The sequence below is a fragment of the Planococcus citri genome, chromosome 5, assembly GCF_950023065.1.
Source record: "Planococcus citri chromosome 5, ihPlaCitr1.1, whole genome shotgun sequence".
Classification (NCBI taxonomy): domain Eukaryota; kingdom Metazoa; phylum Arthropoda; class Insecta; order Hemiptera; family Pseudococcidae; genus Planococcus; species Planococcus citri.
Genome location: NC_088681.1, coordinates 55,028,087 through 55,046,397, shown reverse-complemented (window position 1 = coordinate 55,046,397; position 18,311 = coordinate 55,028,087). Strand labels below are relative to the sequence as shown.

Genomic DNA, 18,311 nt, shown 5'->3' with positions numbered 1-18,311 from the left:
GAAATTTCGAGTTTCGAAAATCTGCTGGAGGCTCCAGAACTGCTCAAAACTGTTTGAATCAGTTTCCAATCGATTTGGCAGGTCGAAAATATGATATATCCTGAATTTCAGCTTTCTAGGTTAATTTAGTAAAATTTTGATTTTTTCTCACATATTGGCCAAAATTTTATTTTTGAAAATTCACCAAAAATCGAAAAAGGCACTTTAGCACTTGAAATTTTGACAGGTGATGATAAGCGATTGAGGATTTGATGAAATTTCATCAGTTTTCAGTGATTTTGAATGATTTAGTTTTTCTAGAAATTCTCGAACTTAATCAAATCTTGGTAAGTTTCAATGGTTTTGAGGTTCCTTAGGTACTTTTATTCCATTTCAAAAACATTTCCCAGTGTAATAACCTGGTAAATAAAAACACCCTAAAAAAACACACTTTCCTGATTTCTATGTAAGACTACTTTATACAAGTTTTGTTGAATTTAAACCATCATATTTTTAATAGATTTTAATGATTTTGATTTTTTTTAAAATTTTATCGTTTTATGTAAATTTTGATGCATTTAATGAAGTATTTTCACTATAATACCTTTCAATGAATTTAGCAGAGTTTTTATCTTCTTTTGAAAATAATTTCGCGATGATTTATACAAATAATTCTGCTAAATTTAGCAGACATTTCATCACTTTTTCACAATCTTAAATAATTTTAATGCTTTTAAAGCGACTTTATGTCATTTAAATGTTTCGAACCATAATTTATCCAGTTTTTGCTGAAATTTGACAAATTTTGATCGAATTTCATAAATTGCAAATTGTTAAGAGAGTTTGAATGATTTTAGTGCATTTCATGAGTTTTTATGTACGAGTATTAAACACATCGCTGCTTTATGCAAATTTTACTTAAGTTTTATCATTTCTGATAATTTTGAATGATTTTTCAGTTTTTTCCCACTATTTTAATGAATTTTAAGCCATATTTAAAGCAATTTTGACCAAATTTTTCATATGATTTTATTGATTTAGATTTTTTAAAGTGTTTTCATCATTTTAATTTAGTTTTTACGATTTTTCATGAGATTTCAAACCACGTTTTACTGAAATTTCATGATCTCTTTATTACTTTAATGTTTTAAAAAGTGTTTTCGAGTGATTTTTCAACGATGTTTTAATTTTATGCAATTTTAACTAAATTTCCTCGCATTTAGAGCTATTTTGACAAAAGAAATCAATAATTTAGAAAAAAAAATCGGTTATTCTTTGTTAAAGCAAAATTGTAATAAATGCTGATCCCCGAAAAAATAAATCATTCGTTCACTCATTTTTGTTTTTATTTTTCACTTTTGTGAAGACCAGGAGATGTTCTTTAAAAATTGTTTAATCACCTAAAATATTGAATATGATGCAGAAATTAAAAAAAAAAAAAAATGATACATAGTAACTTTTTTATTTTATTTATTTTTTTTTTTTCAATCGCGGATCTCAGCATTATTTTATTTGTACCCAGATAATAGCGTGTTTAAGTTGGAGTCCAGCGTGAATTTCGAATTACCAACTTTATTTGAGGAAATTCTGGGGAAATTTCAAGTTTCAAAAATCTGCTGGAGGCTCCAGAACTGCTCAAAACGGTTTGAAACCTCGTAAAATCCATCAGCTTCATAGGATACCAACACTAAAAAAAAAAGAAAATTTGAAATAAGCACAATGGCTATCCTAATGTGATATATCTACACAATGAGAATTAATTATTCATCTCATCAGCTCAGAAGTATTCCATGATTTGAACGAAAAAAAAATTGACAAGTATTGATAGAATAAATATGCCATTATTAGAAAAAACGAATATAATTACTCGTATAAAAAAATATAACATAAGAACATCAAAGTAAGTACTATTAAAAAAATACAACTTTTGATCAAAATATTGATCTTATTATGTTCGTGGTTCATTCAATCGAGTAAATTGATTTGAAAAATAAAAAAAATAAAACAAATAACCATTAACACATTTTTTCGTGAAATAAAATAAAAATCGAGTTAAGTAGTAAATACATGGGATATTTTAGTCAAAAATTCTGAATTCTTACACGTTAATATAAAATTAAATTAAATTAAGTACATTATGATAACTAGGCACTTGTTTTCATCACTTTTTCCCCCTACCAAAACGTGATATCTCATTTCCTCTGGTTATTTTTTCTTCTTCAAAATCAAAACTCATAAATACAATAATACATTTATCACAATAGAAAAATTTGGAAAAAAAATCGAACTGATTTTAAAAACAACGTTACATTAATATCGATGTTAAGGTATTTACAAGCTTTTACTTTCGGTACAAAGAAATAGAAGAATTCGCCATCTTGTACGAGTAGATTAATAACACGATGAAATACTGATTATTGATTACAACCCGAATTTAATTATAATTAAAGAAACGATTCAAGTGATTCAAGATAAAAGATAACAACTACGAGTACAATTTTGATCGGTAATAGAACTTAAAGAGAGCTAAGGGCGAGTAATATTTCAAAATTTGGGACGGAGTTGAAATTATTAATTCAAAAAAAAAAAAAAATACAAAACAATATGAGATCTGTCAAAATACTCATGATAAAAAAATTCGCCCGCAAACAGATATTAATATTGGTGAAACACTAACAACTAATCAAATAACTGAAAATTCCTCCAGGGAAATACAAACTAAATAAATCTAGCTGCTATTTATCGCAATCAAATAGAGTTTTTAAATCAACTATTAAGTGAATTCGGAGTAACATTATCTTAAAACGTAATTCAGTCTTCACTAAATTTATAAGAACAACATAAAATATTAATAAAGAAGGTATACGAGACTAGTGAACTCATTCAAGAGCATACTAAAACAACAAATTTTAAAACCTATAAAAAAAAAATATAAAGAAACCATCTATCAACCGAATCAGTTCAAATAAACTAATTCTTTACAACAATCTAAAACCATTTCTTGAATAGTGACATTATATTGTAATATATTATGTGGATTGAAAGTCATCGGATACTTGAGTCCTAGTTTATTTTTAATTAAAGCAGGTAGATCGTGAGTATGTCTGACTAACGTATGAATAGTATACTTCGACTTCCATTTTTTCCAATTCTGCACGTATAGTTCAACTCGTAGATCCTCGACACCGAAAAATCCTCTAGCATCGTGGACCAGTTCGGGTCTGTTATTAATCAAATTGATTTTAGGCTTGGTACCAGCGTTATAGTACCACAAATGAGGAACATAGTCTCGATATTCATCCAGCCACAGACGCATAAAACGCGAATCTTTATGAGCTACCAATGTCATCGTACCGATATCCAATTCGTCTATACTTTCGAGAGCTGTTTCGAACCTTCTGAATCGATCCATGCTCTGAACCAGGTATACGTCGTTATCCATAAATATACCACCGAAACGTCGCAGTATCTGTATTCGAAGTACATCGCTGGCATGCCATCGACCATTCCAACTACTCAGCGGTTGGCCGAAAATAGACTGCATTGGTTGGATGAAATGGTACTCGATGGTTTCGTTGAATTTAGGTATTTTCAGCAATCGTTCCCAGTACGGACCTGTGAACGGTTCTTGATCCGTATGGAACATGATTTTATCCGGTTTCTGGTTTTTGAACGCTGCTAGGATGTTGACAGCGTCCATGAAGTTTACCTCTTTCAAAGGACGACCGTAACGTATGTAGTGTACGTAGTTAGGAACGATGTAAGGACCGTGGAGTAATCCGCTGACGTTATCGAATCCTTCGAATCCATTATCTAAATCCACCGACCAGTAATCTGGTTTGCATAAGACGTATCTGAGGTGTAGATTACCGTAGACGTGGAGAATGTAGCATATGAATAGAGCTCCGAGTCCGGCAGTTATTACGTTGAATGGACTGAATAGCTTCAGCAGTGCGTTGATTAAAGGTTTCATCGAAGCGTGTAGTTTACACAATACGTATTTAAAATAAATCCTCACGTTCATAGTCACATAACGAATACTTCATCGACTCGAAAGCACCTGCGAAACATCGAATAATGAGGTAAAATCTCAGAAGCAAATACAGGCGAGGCACTCGATTGGTGTAACCATTTTACTCATTTACTACTTGGTAATACTTACGGTGTTTCTTCAAGCGATAAGCTACGTAGATATGAGTCATTTGCACAAGATAAGCTAATTAAATTGAAATAATTCCACTCGAATATTGAATATAATACAGACGAGCTGTAATCTTTACCAATGAACTGAATAAATGATAACGGTTATCAAAACAAATTCGAGGAACCGCGAACTAACGCACGCGCAGGCGCCAGCACTGAATTCAATTAATTTTCATGAGTTTTTTTCTACTTAAAAATGATTCTGATCGATATTCTTTTAATTATTAGAATTATTGTATTACACGATGACTATAATTATCATTTTAAAACAGTTTTAAAATTAATAACCGAAGAAATCAGCGAAAAAGAAGTTTTCGTAAACGTTACGGGTAACGTTATTAACGCGTCACGCAGTGTAGCCACTTGGAGTAATGTGAATTATTTTTTCGGAAATGCTATTTTTTTATTTTTTATTTCATTGACGAATATGCACTTTAGACCAAGATAATAATATAAAATATTATTAATTAATTAGCACTAATTAATCATCGACTATAGACATACAGTAAATGGTTGAAGTAATTAGAGTAACAATTTCTTATGAAATTCATGATAAGGAATGGTATGAATAAAATTCTGAACTTCTGATTATTAATTTTAATTTTGGAAAAACTTCATTGAACAAAATGAATGCTGCATATTTTTTTTTTTTAATTTACTAATCTCATGGCCAACGACCGAATTAAACATAAAATCTGAACCATCTCAACACTTATACACGCTCAAGAATTCAGTAGGCGAATAAAATTACACATTTTACAAACCTAACTGAAACTTAGATCACCCAAGGCACCTGTAGGCTTCGGCTTCCTATACTAATAAAAAACAATCATCATAACGGTGCAAATATTTCGCAAATGGGTAATCACGCCAATAAACTGAACCCACCTCGTCAACGTGAAAAAAAAATGCATTCGTGGGAATGAACTTCAGCAAGTTCTACATACCATAGGCACAGAGATCTATACAAATACCATCGTGTGGTATACCTACACTCTCGAGTCTACTTTGTGATCCACAGGTATGTCTGGATCGGCTATGCCGATCAAGGTATCAAGGTAGAACTGTTACAAGCGAACGTGAAGTTTAATAACAACGAAATTTGTTGGAAGGGGATTATTACATTATAAAGTTACTGCCTACGGTAACCTCCCATATAAGGTGAAGTCTTCGTCTCTTACTCTTACGCCGCGAAAAAAAAACTCGTTTTTTATTGTTTATGTACCAATAACGCATTGTCCGGATGAAACAACTAGTAGGTAAATGCATTTAGGTTTTTTTTTTAGCACTTTAGTCTTCATTACTGTGCCGTGTTGAGTATTCGCATCGTTCGTAGAAAAATTTCAAACTTCAAGGTGCATTATTTGTTGCGTGGGCGTTCTTAGAAGCGAACGCGAACGAGTGAAATTTTTTACTCCATGTGTAGATATAATGTGTTTGCGCGATAATGTCTCGAAAATTAGTAAAGTTTGTTATACTGTTCGATAACACGAATGTGTTGTATTTCCCAGGACAATTCCTCAGTGGGCGAGTGATTGTCGAGTTGAATGACGATACACCAGCTTTAGGTAAGTTATGAAAGCAACAAGTGTAGCTCTAACTATGTAGTATGTTTATGTAAAAGTTTAGAGCTGATAAAAAACGAAACTGAAAAAACAGCTTTGTATTATGATTATCTACGAAGTTACTTTGTTGCACTCGACTGAAGCTTTTCTTCCCGTAAGGGGTATTGTCAATAGTACGTCATTTTCAAAATAAGCAAATAAAACCTTTTCGAAGTAAACACCTATTCATCAATTTGTCCTCATAATGTCAATCGAACCTCTCGATGCCTCCCCAGCACCTCATTTTTTAAAAATATGAACAACTACGGTGACCTAAGAGGTAAAATTAGAAAAAATAATGAAGTATTTTAACTCAGAGGCCTTGAAATGGTCAGAATGGACATATTGGGCACATTACCTACACTACATTTTGGTAATAATGTTTCAACGTCTTGTTTCCAACATTGGTGATAGGAGGGGTACCTACTGAAGGGTTACTTCCTAAAACAAGTAGGTATACGAATTCAGTGGGCTTTAAAACCTAACAAACGGTACGTCACTTATAGGTAATCTTCAATTTTTTGAAATTTCAAGCTCATTTAAAAGCTATCATTGGGGTAGATGGGAAGGGAGAAAAAGGGATTCTAAAGAAGTAGGATTGAAAAATCGAGATGATATTTGAACTCAAAGTCTTCAAATTGATAACAATCAATATGTCTCTTCACCTATAGAATTTTTTTGAATTTAATTTAAAATTGAGGGATTTTTACAACTTTTTTTGAGAGGGGGGGGGGTGGAAGAAGAGGTGCATGTAGATCTCATTTTCAAACCGGTTTCCTTTCAAAAAAGATGAAATGAAATACCCAGTGTTTTCATTTTTTTTCGCGATGAAGGACGAAAAGAAAGAACAAAATACGAAAACTGAACTATAAAGAGTACGTTTTGCAATATATTATTTCAAATTTTAAAGGTGATGAAGGGTGGGTGAAGTCAGGTCAGAATTTATCAAAGAAAAATATTTCAAAGCCAACATTTTTCTATTTTCAACGGAAACCAAAGGAAAAAATCCAGAAGAAGTAACGAATAAAAATCTGGAAAAATGAAAAACAGCAGAATTTTTGGCAAAAAAAAATAAAACAGAAAGAAAACGAGAAATATTTTTAAACATTTCAATTTTGGAGGTGGAAGTAGGCATGCTCAATATTTTTTCATTTTCACACAGAACTAAATTTTTTAAAACCAAAAATTCTGAAATGATAAGCGGATAAGTGGAAAATTTGAAATTAAGATTGAGAAAATAGAAAAACAATTTTTTTTTTGAAATCTTGGCAAAAAAGCAGAAATGTAGCAAGAAATCATTCTTTCAAAGCTGCAATTAGGAAGATGAGAGGGATGTAGGGTGGGGGGGGGGTAACATTTTTTCAATTTCAAAGAGAATTACGAGTAGAATTTTCCTCAATTACTACCTACAAATAATTTTAAAAGCCAAAAAAATTAATAAAAAATTTTAAATTTCGTTTAAAAAACAGGATTTTTTGAAATTTTGAAAAAAAACAAGACCTGTAGCAAAAAATATTTTCAAAATGTTGTAATTTTGTAAGTGAGAGGAAGGGAGAGGAGAAACGTCAACATTTGTACCTATTTTCAAATATAAAATTCTGAAAGAAAAAGAAAAATATATGTACATACTTGAATGGAAGATTTAAAATTGGTTGATGAAAAAAAGGAAACTAGCAGAATTTTTGAATAACCAAGGTCCATTTTACAATTTCAAAGAAAAGTAAAATTTTTGTAATTTTGCCAAAAACATAGAAGTTTTTGGCAATTTTGGAAACAAAACGGGTTTTCGAAATTTTTGTAACAAAGTATAGGACTTTCAGTAAGAATTGCCTATTGATTTTCGAATTTTTTAATTTGGAAAAAAAGAAGAAAAAAAATCAAAATTTACTTACCTCAAAATTATTATTATTGAAAAAAAAAAAAAAACAGAATTAAAAAATTACGAAGACAGAAAAGTATAAAAAAACAAGTTTTAAAAAATCAGCACATTTTTTGGAAATTTTTCCAAAAAACTCAAACTTTTTGTAATCAGGGCAAAAAAAAGCAAGACCTTCAGCAAGAAATTTTTTCCAAAAACGATAATTCGGAAAAATTAAATGGATGTCAAAATTTACTCATTGAAATTATTCATGCGCTCGTAGAAAAAAAAATTACAGGATCATTTGATGGGTAACTCCCGGTTTTTGAAAATCAAAGCACGTGCCGCACCTAAGTAAATTTGTTCACAACGCAGGCAATGAAAATTGTGGTTGATTCATACAACAAAGGGTAATGTTGACATAATTTCTTTCTGTTGAAGAACTCGACTACGTATTGATAGTTTAATGAACATTAATTATGAAAAATAGCCCTATGATACGTGAAGCTGTGAAAGAGATGATACTGCAGTACATGAACCTTTCAATTACAAACAATCGCATGAAATTACTTAGTACGTATAAAAATCAAATCGGGGAAAAATGAAAAAAAAAAACACAATCATTTAAACTCTGTCTAAATAGCAGCAAAGCCTCGTATTTCTAAACCAAATTTCACCGAATCTGAGCAGGATTTTTATCCAGCACATACCATCTGAACTACTGGTAAAAGTTTAGGACCAAGAAAGTGGATTTTTGTACAATTTTACGTATGTTTTTCGATGTTTAGGAGAGCCTGCAGCCCCTCCAAATTGTCCTGGAGGGTCCAAAATTATTACAGTACGATGAGAAGATGTACCTGAAGTGCCTTTTGTAGGTTTTAACCGTCTCTTCTCCAGGATCAAAAAAAAGTGCATTTTCAGGCTATTTTACCAATTTTATGGACAGTCTGTGGCTCTTCCAAAGTGATCAGTGTACTGTTGTAAATATGTTTAAAAACCCCCATCATGCCTTTTCACTTTTAGAATTTTTTTGAATTTCATTAAAAATTGAATGGCTTTTCTAACTTCCACAGGGGAGGGGGATGAATTTAGATCTCGTTTTGAAAACTACGTTGTTTCAAAAACGATGAAATACCTAGTGTAGTGTTTTAATTTTTTGTAAGATGTGTTGTAAGCACTTTCAAAATAAATATAGAAAATGAAAAAAAAATCCAAAAGAAGTAACGAATAAAAATTTAATATCTAATATAGGTACGTACCTATATGATTTCTGGAAAAATGAAAATTATAACCGGACTTTCTGCAATTTAGGCAAAAAAAAAAAAAATAGATAGGAAGAGTAGCGAGAAATAAATCTTCCAATTTTGGAGCTCAATATTTTTTCATTTTCAAATAGAACTAAGTTTTTGTCTTCTAAAAATTCTGAAATGAGAAGTAGCTGAGTGAAAAATTTAAAATTATGATTGAAAAAATGAAAAAACAATTCTTTTTTGAAATTTTGTCAAAAAATCGGAAATTATAGCAATGAACATTTTCAAAGTTGTAATTAGGGAGATAAGAGGGATGTGGGGAGGAAGGAAGGGAAGGACAACATTTTTTCATCTTCAGAGAGAGCAAGAATTTTCTTCAATTGCCTCATAAAAATTTTGAAAGGCAAAAAGAATAAAATAAAAAATTTATCATTTTATTTATGAAAAAAACTGGGTTTTTCGAAATTTTGGTAAAAAAAACGCAGGAATTATTGTTTTTTGAATATTTTTTATTTAGAAAAAAAAAGAAAGGGCCTCCAGCGACTTTTTTGAAAATTACTAGAGCCTCCAGTAGATTTTTGAAACTTGAAATTTCCCCAACATTAATTTATCAAATGCAGTTGGTAAGCTGAAATTTACTTCGCAGACTACATGGTGGTTTCAAATGGTTTTGAAGCTTCCAGCTACTTTTAGGAAATTTCAATTTTTCATAGAAACGTCATACAACCTTTCAAAAAGTTGCTGAAGGCTCCAAAACGACTTGAAGTTCACCAGCAGTCAACTTCGTAGCGTATTGAAATTAGTTTGCAGAATGAATTTTGACTCCCCATCTTGGTTTGATAAAATTTCGGGGAAATTTCAAGTTTCAAAAATCTACTGGAGGCTCCAGTCATGTTCAAAAAAGTCGTTGGAGGCTCTAAAATGACCAAACTTGAAATCCACTAGGAGTCGTTTTCAGAGGGTGTTAAAATTGGAGTGTAGAGTAAATTTCAGCTTTCCATCTCTATTTGACGAAATATTGTGAAAATTTAAAGTTTCAAAAATCTGCTGGAGGCTTCAGGAATTTTCAAAAAGTCGCTGGAGGATCCAAAACGACTTGAAATCCACCAGCAGTCGAATTCGTAGCGTATTGAAATTATTTAGAAATCTGCTGGAGGCTCTAGTAATTTTCAAAAAAAGTCGATGGAGGCTCCAAAACGACTAGAAATTTACTTGCAATACTTCGTAACGCAATGAAATTAGTTTGCAGAATAAATTTCAGCTTTCCAGCTCCATTTTGACGAAATGTTGTGGAAATTTCGAGTTCCAAAAATCTGCTGGAGGCTCCAGAACTGCTCAAAAACGGGTTGAAACCGTTTCCAATCGATTTGGCATGTCGAAAATAGGGTATATCCCAAATTTCAGCTTTCTTGGTCAATTTTATGAAATTTTGATTTTTTCCCTCATTTTTGGCCTAAATTGGATTTTCAAAAATTCACCAAAAATCGAAAAACACACTTTAGCACTTGAAATTTTGACAGGTGATAAATTTTTGCATGATCTTTCGATCTACCTTTGTAAAGTTTGAAATAGTTCTTGCAAGTCCTATGTTCTATGTTAAAACGCAAAATCTGCGATTTCGGCTGACCTGCCAATCAAAATGGCCGCCATTTTGTAAGTAAGGCCAACTTTTTTTTGGCTAGTTTGCTTTAAAATGTTCCTTAGGATGTCCCCTTTAAGAAAAAAGTTGTTCCTAAGGATTGGCGGGGGGGGGGGTGCAATTACTCCTATTGTCATATGCCGGACTATATGGTATTAAGATGGAAATTTTAAAGAAAATTGAGCATCCTAGAAGAGGATGAGAGCTTTGGACCCAACAACTTCGAAAAATACAATACGTATATCTATATAATGAGTATTGAATTACAATATGTTTTTGAAGCCGCCGAAAACCGAAATTTAGCTTGCAGGGGACGCCTAAGCCCAAAATTCTGTTGAAGTACACTAATTACTACTAAATACCTTTATGAGTACCGAGATCAAGAACACTGTACGCTTTTTCTGTCTCTTTCGCGGGAGCTCACTAATACTAGGCTCAGCGACAGAAATGGATTACTAGAAGTACCCTTTCATACAAGAAGCAATTCCGATGGCTAGCAGGATAGGAGATTTGCCCAATAAGTACCACGATAATTTAACTTACGAAAAACTATCGCGTTGAAAACACACTTTAACCACTTCATAAGGTGGGTACCTAAAACGTAAAGCCAAAGGAGAGGAGACCAGCTCCCTCATCCTTAAGCTGACAGAGAACCAGCATTCGCGATTTGCCGAAACTAAGTAAAGTTGCTGGTCAGAGATCCGATCCACGGAGCCTCCAGCTACGTGTCGTAGATGGATACATGCCTATGATCTTTTCTATGAGACATGCGCATTGTTTCTAAAACATAGTTCTCACGTTGACCTACTTTCAGTATTGGCGGGAGATATTCTTATGGAGAATTCTTATAAGCATCGCTTACGCGATGAAGGCATATTTCCTCATATCAAAATTCAAAAAATTAACAAATTTCAATTTTTTTGTTGGGAGAGTGATTTTTATAAGCTTTTTCATGAAATACGTCAGAAAGAGATCAAAATAAAACAACTGAATAAATTTAAACTTTTTTTGATGTTTGGGATTGAAAATTGAATTTTTTTGAATTTTGATTTTTTTATGATGAGTTTATTTTATTGAGTGAAATGGAGGTTTCAACTTTTTCAACAGATATGTAAAAATAGGAGTCAATTGGGTCAAACATTACCAATCAAAACTTTGTTTCATGTTCTACATCAAAAAATCGCATTTTATCGCAAACTTTAAATTTTTCAAAATCGACTTTGCAACAAGTTACCATCCCAATTTTTTAATACGTTGTTCAACATGAACAGTTGTCCATAACATATTTTTTCAGAATTTTTGAGAGTCGGAACAATATGAAAACTACGTTTTGAAACTTTTTGCGCTAATTTTTTGTACGAAAAAAAAGTGGCAACACCGATTTTTATGATATAACTGATATCACCAGAAAGCCTTTCAAAACCCCTAACTATGGGAAAAAGTTCCATTTTGGTGGGAATCACGGTTATCGAGTAATCCACTGCTGAAATGGATGATATTTTAGGTTCACTACTTCGCTCGGGCTGCTCCTATATGCAAATCAGCTAAAATATGTCAATAGCGAATTCTACTCTGGTTCTAAAATACAATTTCTTAAAAAATCAAATTTTTCAAGAAAAAAATTCAAGTTTGAACAATATTTGTATCAATTTCTAAAATGAATTAACGACATTTTTTTCTCAAAAAACTTCCGACTATTCACTTCAGATTTATATTTGGAGTGTTGAATTACTTACTCTGGTATAACTACCTATACTGACTTGACATCGTCATTTTTTGTAGGAGTAAAATTTCTGAAATTCTATACGTAAAAATTGGGTAGAAAAATAATTGAAATTCTTGTAAAATTATGACATAAAATGAGATTCATTCCTATTAAATGAAAATCTGAGGCAAGGTAGCCAAATTTGTACACCAAGAATAGAAACCCTACCAGTAGTGACGTAGCTATAGCTCCCGCCCCCACGCATGTGAAAATTTGAAATAATACATGCAATAATGAACTGTTTTTTCGTTTTTTGTGGACCCATTTTTTTCAAAAAAAAATTATGTTCTCACTTCACTTGAGCTGTAATTGCACCTTCATTTCCATAAAATTACCATACATTACAAAGGGTTTTCATAAAATTACCTCTAATTTCGATTTTTCATGCTTAAAAATCTGGGTTTGCCCCCTCCTTCGAGAGAATTCTGGCTACACTGTACTGAACCCTTTCTCTATCTTCACTTCAACTTTTTTACAAACATTTGTTCCAGTTCCACTAAACATTTCAATTTGTACTGTTGAAATAAAATTCTACCCCAAAAATGATCTCAAGTGCAGAACCTCCTCTCCTTTTTTTTTTAACAGACACCACATTCCAGTTTGTAAAAAATGAACTCGCGACACAACAACAACATTCCCTCCTCAACACCCCTATGCTGTAGACACGCCCACATAACAACGTTCTGAGTGTATTGTTGTCTGTGCGCATTGTATTTTCTAAAACGTGCATTTTATACACAATAGAGAAAGTGTTTTTTCCATTGTTTTCGGCCCTTAAGGGTATTCTTTACACCGTTATCACCAAGTGTGGTTTCTGGTTGCATACCAGTTTTTCCTTAACATATATGTTTACATTTGGTGATTTACCTCGCGAACGACCAAAAATCACGAACTGCAGAGGTGCATTTCTTCTTTCTATTCATTCACATTCAGACAATAGTGCATCTTTGTGCATACTACGCAACCTTTTCTTAACAATACTCACCCTCTTCACCCCGCACTTGACTAGTTTTTTAAACTGTCTAAGCTTCTTGTTGTACAGTATACTAGTTTTAGTGTGATACATTCGAGAGTGACTTTTCTGTACACCCTACCCCTACCTTCACCCTGCTGTGTATTTTTATACCTATTACCAGGGCTCCGATATTCTTTCTCTAAAAAACCTAACAAGAATGATTTTTACGTTACTGTACTGTATACGAGTATGTACACTCTACCTACCCATACCTACACCCTGCTGTGTATTTTTACACTTTTTCTCTCAGTTTGTTTTTTTTTCTCGCAACTTCGCAAGTGTTATACGAGTAGATACCTACAGTGAGTAAGACTGCAGTAAGCTAAATTAGTAAAAGAAGAGAGGACATACTCATGCGAAATATGGAATTTTTGAGGGTGATTCTGATGGGACTTTTCACACTGATCTCGAGAATGAGAAAAATGATAAGAAAGTTCCACTTCATAAACATTTTCCGCAAAATCAATTTTCTGATGGAAAATTTTTTTCTATTTTTCATCGTTTTTGAGGGTGAAAAATGCTACACGATCAAAATGTTTTTTAATTTTTGGGTCAATATTTTTTTTTAGAAGACAAGGGGCTTCACATGTTTTTAGTCGCTTTTTTGATGGAAGTGTGCTAAGCCAAAATAGCTCAAACCAACAGGTTACAGGTGCCATTGAAAATCACCAAAACTGTCAAAACTGTGCAGTCCTCTGAAAACATTTCGAGAAAAACTTTATATTCAAAAATGGGGAAAAAAATTAAAATCTTACCAAATAGACCTAGAAAGCTGAAATTTGGAATATACCCTATTTTTGACCTCCCAAATCGATTGGAAACTGTTTCAGGCCGTTTAGAGTAGTTCTGGACCCTCCAGAAGATTTTTGAAATGAAATTCCCACAAAATTTCATGAAATGGAGTTGGAAAGACGGAATTCATTCTGCAAACTAAATTCAATACGCTACGAAGTTGACTGCAGGTGGATTTCAAGTCATTTTAGAGTCTCCAGCGACTTTTTGAAAAATACAAAATTTCATTAAATGGAGATGAAAAGCGGAAATTTACTCTTTCACTCTAATTTTAGCACTCTCCGAAGACGACTTCAGGTGGGTTCAAGTCATTTTGAAGCCTCTCCTGCGCCTTTTTGGAATTCAATTTTTTTTTAAATACCACAAAATCTGTCCGAATTAGCTCTAGCTTGTACTGTGCATAATAAATTTCGGTTTTCCAACTCCATTTGATGAAATTTTATTGAAATTTCAAGTTTCAAAAATCTGCTGGAGACTCTAGCAATAGTTTTCAAAAAGTCTCAGGAGGCTCCAAATGACTTGAACCCACCTGAAGTCGTCTTCGAAGAGTGCTAAAATTAGATTGGAGAGTAAATTTCCGCTTTTCATCTTTATTTGATGAATTTTTGTGAAAATTTCAATACTGGAGGCTCCAGTAACTTTCAAAAAGTCGCTGGAGACTCTAAAATGACTTGAAATCCACCTGCAGTCGACTTCGTAGCGTATTGAATTTAGTTTGCAGAATGAATTCCGTCTTTCCAACTCCATTTCATGAAATTTTGTGGGAATTTCATTTCAAAAATCTTCTGGAGGGTCCAGAACTACTCTAAACGGCCTGAAACAGTTTCCAATCGATTTGGCCGGTCAAAAATAGGGTACATTCTAAATGTCAGCTTTCTAGGTCAATTTGGCGAGATTTTAATTTTTCCCCCTCATTTTTGGTCTTTTGATTTTCAAAAATTCACCAAGAATCGAAAAAGGCATTTAAGCACTTGAAATTTTGTCAGTTCCTTAGGACTCTCCTTTAAAAAAAGTTGTCCCGGAGGATAGGCTGCGGGCTGTAATTGATCCTTATGCGGGTCCCCCAACTAATATAAGTAAGTACTTTTTATACGACCAGCTTCGTCTTTTATTGCAATTGAATGTTCTTTTCAGACGTGCCAATTTTCCTCAAAGAGAGGAAATTTTTCAAAATATGCATTGTGATTTTTTACTTCTACTACTACATCCACCTCTTTTCAAAAAGAACTGCCCCAGTTCTAAAAGATAGTATACTTGAGATTCTGCGTGGCGTCGATCAATGATCAAGGTCTTCATTGTCCTCAAAATCCAAGACCTCTTCTAGAGTTCTACTGAGTGGTTAAAAATTTATTCTAAAATTGCTTAGTTTTGGGTAAATTAGTATTTTGAAAATTGTTTCTTCCCAAATATTTTGCATTAAGGCAAAACATCGAAAGATATAATTTCTGAAACTGGGGGAATACTTTGGAATTCAGTTGTGTCAATTTTTCGATCATTATTGCCAATTTCATAAACTCGAAAAATTTGTATCAATTTTAACCAATTTGTCATTAAACTAAAATACTAAATATTAGAAACTAGTAAGTAGGTACTCTAATAATTTCAATTTATTGATGAAAAAAAATGAAATTTTACTAAGTAGGTAGTACACTAGGTACATACATGACAAACGTATCAAAAAAATTTCCTGGGTGAAACTCGAGTATTGTTGAAAAGAAAACCAAACAGGCCTATACTTACGTGAACTGGGAGCTTAAGCTTTTAAAAATTGATAATTCAAGAAGTAAAAACATCATTTTTGACAATCAGAAAAGTCTATTTTTCAAAATTTGATACTTATTTTTAAAAAATTGTACAAGAACAAGCTTCTGAAATTTCATACTTCAAGAAGTAGGTAAAACAAAATTTTGACAATAGGAAAAAAACTCCAACTTTTCTCGACGTTGACTATTGAGTTGATATTGAGGAACGTTTTTTCTATTTTTTATTTTTGAAAAAGAAAATTTTCCATAATTTGTTAGTTTTGTAATTTCTTCAAATTTTATCCCCCTCCCTCCCTTCATAAAATTTACCACTCTAGGCGGCCGCCTTGCCTTGCCTATTGAATTAGAAAACTACTAAATCGACACCCAGTACCAGTAACCTCAAAAGAAGTCGGAAGAAGTAATCTGTAAAACCGGTTTAAATACGCAAAATCTGTGAAGAACGAAACTACCCTTCTTTATAACGTCCAACACCCACACACACCCTCTATATTTTTTAGGCTGAACTGTTACTTGGAATGTCTCATGTCCCGCCACCCGCTCCCGTCCATCAGAGTACAGAACTTATACACCTGATTACTCCGCAAGTTTCAACTTTTTGAAAAAAAATTTTTCACAGCATGGTTTAAAAAAATGAGATCTAGCCGAGTACGTCGCCACATTTTTGATATAAGCCTTCAGTTGCCTGCTTGGCTACTCGCAAATTACTGTGTTTTCAAAGCTTTTTTTTGAGAAAAAAAATTGATAATTTCAAAAAATCGCTACGTACTCGGCTAGATAAAAGAATACACGTCATATTAAAACAAACTGCATTGAAATCGGTTAAAAATTCACGGAGTAATCAGGTGCATAAGTTGAGCATTTTTCTCGAGTTGAAACAACTGATCACTCGTGGTAAAGAATACCCTTAATTTGAAAATTTCCGTTTTTTTTTTCTTGATGACATATCTACACGTCAGAAGGAACGTTTTAAAAAAAATATTGTCGAAATCGGTTCGATAGAAAAGGCTGGCGAACTCTATCAAGGTTTCTATTCGAAATTCTATTGTTTAAACACAATAGAAAACGTGTTTTTTCAATTTTTTCGGCCCTTAATTTAAAAATTTTCGATTTTTTTTTCTTGATGACATATCTACACGCCAAAAGGAACGCTTTAAAAAAAAATTCGTTGAAATCGGTTCAGTAGAAGAGGCTGGCGAACTATTTCAACGTTTTTCTACACGATTCTTTTAATATATATATAGAAGATATATAGATTCTTAATACACCTAGTTCATGGGTTAACTCTTGAAGAATACGACGCTTTCCAAGGGTAAGAAAAAAAATCTTCAGATAATCTGGGTAACAAAATTTTTTGATTTTAATCATGTTACAAAATTTTTCAGTACTGATATTACAGCTTTCACTACGGATGAGCGTAACCTCATATGCTACGTCATAGCTTCAGAAACCTGATAGAGATATAGCTGGCCCTTTTTGGTAATAAAAGTTCGAAACTAATGTTTTTTGTTTTTATCATTATGCGAGTGGGTAGATGAAAATATGAAAATATAATTATAATAAATTTATGAGCTATATGTACTTGTACATATGTAAGTTCAGTTCAAAACCTCCTCTACTTTCTCCAAAGTCGACTCCCGTCCCCCTTAATCAAATTCAATCACTTTTGAACCGATTTGGAGCTTCTAAGAAAGGTTAGCGATTCTCAAGAGAACAGAAAAGTGGAATCAGCTACAAAATCGTAAAGTTTTCAACATGTTACGAAATTTCGAACAGATGAACACCCGTTATTTCACAATTTTTAGAAAAATCCACAGCACTGTTGGGTGATTGAAAAACAAATTAATTGTTTATAATTTATGGCATTGCAACAGCTAAGCAAATTTTTTTCATTACATTACGCGATGAAAATTGCTACGATCACGCAGAACAGGGTGCAATCCTATTGACATAAATTATTTTTTTTCGGAGAAACTATCTGCGTATTGCTCTATAGCTTAATGGAAAATATGGCATAAAGCTGCGGAAAAAAATGAAATTACGGTGATAAACAATAGTATGAAATATTGAGAGAAATCATGCAAAATGATTCATTCTCGCAGTACTATTGTAGCATTCAGTTTTATAGTGTTTCAACATCAAAAGAATAAAATGTCCTCAACTGTACTGGCTCGTTTGATATGTGGTTTTATTTTTACAATGGAATTATCCAAGTATCAAGTCTCCAGCTTAACTCGAGCAGAATACGACCAATTTCAAGGGTGAGTCTCGGCCAATGGTTACAGCTACAGCCAGGTTGGCAAAATTTTTCAAACACCGTATTATAAAATGTTTCAGTCGTTCTATCGCAAAATTATCAGGCGGAGAGCTTTCTGGATTATGCGCTGAAATAGCCCCAAAGGTAGGATTTATAAAGTTTGGTGTCTCGGGATCGCTCCAGCAG

At 32.7% G+C, this 18,311-nt stretch overlaps 2 protein-coding genes across 2 annotated transcripts in view; one reads left to right on the top strand and one right to left on the bottom strand.

The window, feature by feature from the left end:
• Nucleotides 1-1,869: 1,869 nt before the first annotated feature.
• On the bottom strand, nucleotides 1,870-4,286 carry LOC135847143 (uncharacterized). Its single transcript, XM_065366574.1, has 2 exons — nucleotides 4,142-4,286; nucleotides 1,870-4,039 (listed from the first exon to the last, which is right to left on the bottom strand). Exon 2 carries the CDS (start codon nucleotides 4,001-4,003, stop codon nucleotides 2,936-2,938), a length of 1,068 nt encoding a protein of 355 aa, XP_065222646.1. The 5' UTR covers nucleotides 4,004-4,039; nucleotides 4,142-4,286; the 3' UTR covers nucleotides 1,870-2,935.
• A 1,105-nt stretch (nucleotides 4,287-5,391) lies between these two features.
• The window catches only part of Vdup1 (arrestin family protein Vdup1), a 39,285-nt gene continuing 26,365 nt past the window's right edge, over nucleotides 5,392-18,311 (top strand). Inside the window, exon 1 of the mRNA XM_065365604.1 lies at nucleotides 5,392-5,750. Within this exon, the coding sequence (XP_065221676.1) occupies nucleotides 5,630-5,750 (121 nt within the window). The 5' untranslated portion in view covers nucleotides 5,392-5,629. The remainder of the gene's footprint in view (nucleotides 5,751-18,311) is intronic.

What these genes read in the sequence shown, in the direction of transcription:
- LOC135847143 (XM_065366574.1), bottom strand. Translation starts at nt 4,003, where the DNA reads ATGAACGTGAGGATTTATTTTAAATACGTATTGTGTAAACTACACGCT.